At 67.8% G+C, this 519-nt stretch overlaps 1 protein-coding gene across 4 annotated transcripts in view; it reads left to right on the top strand.

Moving 5' to 3' along the window:
- Positions 1 to 519, top strand: part of TH (tyrosine hydroxylase) — a 9,758-nt gene that overhangs the window by 2,750 nt on the left and 6,489 nt on the right. Inside the window, exon 2 of one of the 4 annotated variants that reach the window (XM_012651953.1) lies at positions 155 to 249. The exons of 2 other annotated variants lie outside the window; for them this stretch is intronic. In XM_012651953.1, coding sequence (XP_012507407.1) covers positions 155 to 249 — 95 coding nt within the window. The remainder of the gene's footprint in view (positions 1 to 154; positions 250 to 519) is intronic. One more of the 4 variants, XM_012651954.1, reaches the window with a different exon arrangement.

Raw genomic sequence — 519 nt, 5'->3', positions numbered from 1 at the left:
CTGGACGCTGGGGGCATCTCACCCACTGCAGGGGGCCTCAGCCCATCCTCTCGGGTCAGCTGCGCATGGCTTTGTTCCTAGCCCTGCAGTGCAAACGGCGTGAGCTACAGAGACGTCATTCTCGGGGCGGACACAGCACCCTCGCCCCCACCAGCCACCCCCCGACGTCCCCTCCCCAGGGGACCCGGGGCCCTGCCTTACCGGCTCTCCCTGGCCTGGGTCTTCAGCCTTGGCCATGTCCACACCCCCCCCCCGCGGGTGACGGGGGCTCCGGGGGTGTCTGCCGCACCCCTTCCGTATTCCATCCCCGAGGATGGCAGAGCTCGTTCTCTCTTGCCAAGGGACCCAGAACATTCTCAGAAGTTCTGCTTCAAGCCACAAGCCCCAAACACCCGACAAGCACTGCCTCAGTCCAGCCTGGGTGGGGTCTGGGTGTTGGGGTGTCAGATGTGCAGACCCGGGGGGCGCACGGTTGTGGGGGCGGCAGCCAGGGGGAGGGGGCCGCAGGGAGGGCTGCGA

Source organism: Propithecus coquereli, unplaced genomic scaffold (assembly GCF_000956105.1).
Source record: "Propithecus coquereli isolate 6110/MARCELLA unplaced genomic scaffold, Pcoq_1.0 Scaffold377, whole genome shotgun sequence".
In the NCBI taxonomy this organism is placed as follows: Eukaryota; Metazoa; Chordata; class Mammalia; order Primates; family Indriidae; genus Propithecus; species Propithecus coquereli.
This window is presented reverse-complemented; position numbering and strand designations above follow the sequence as displayed.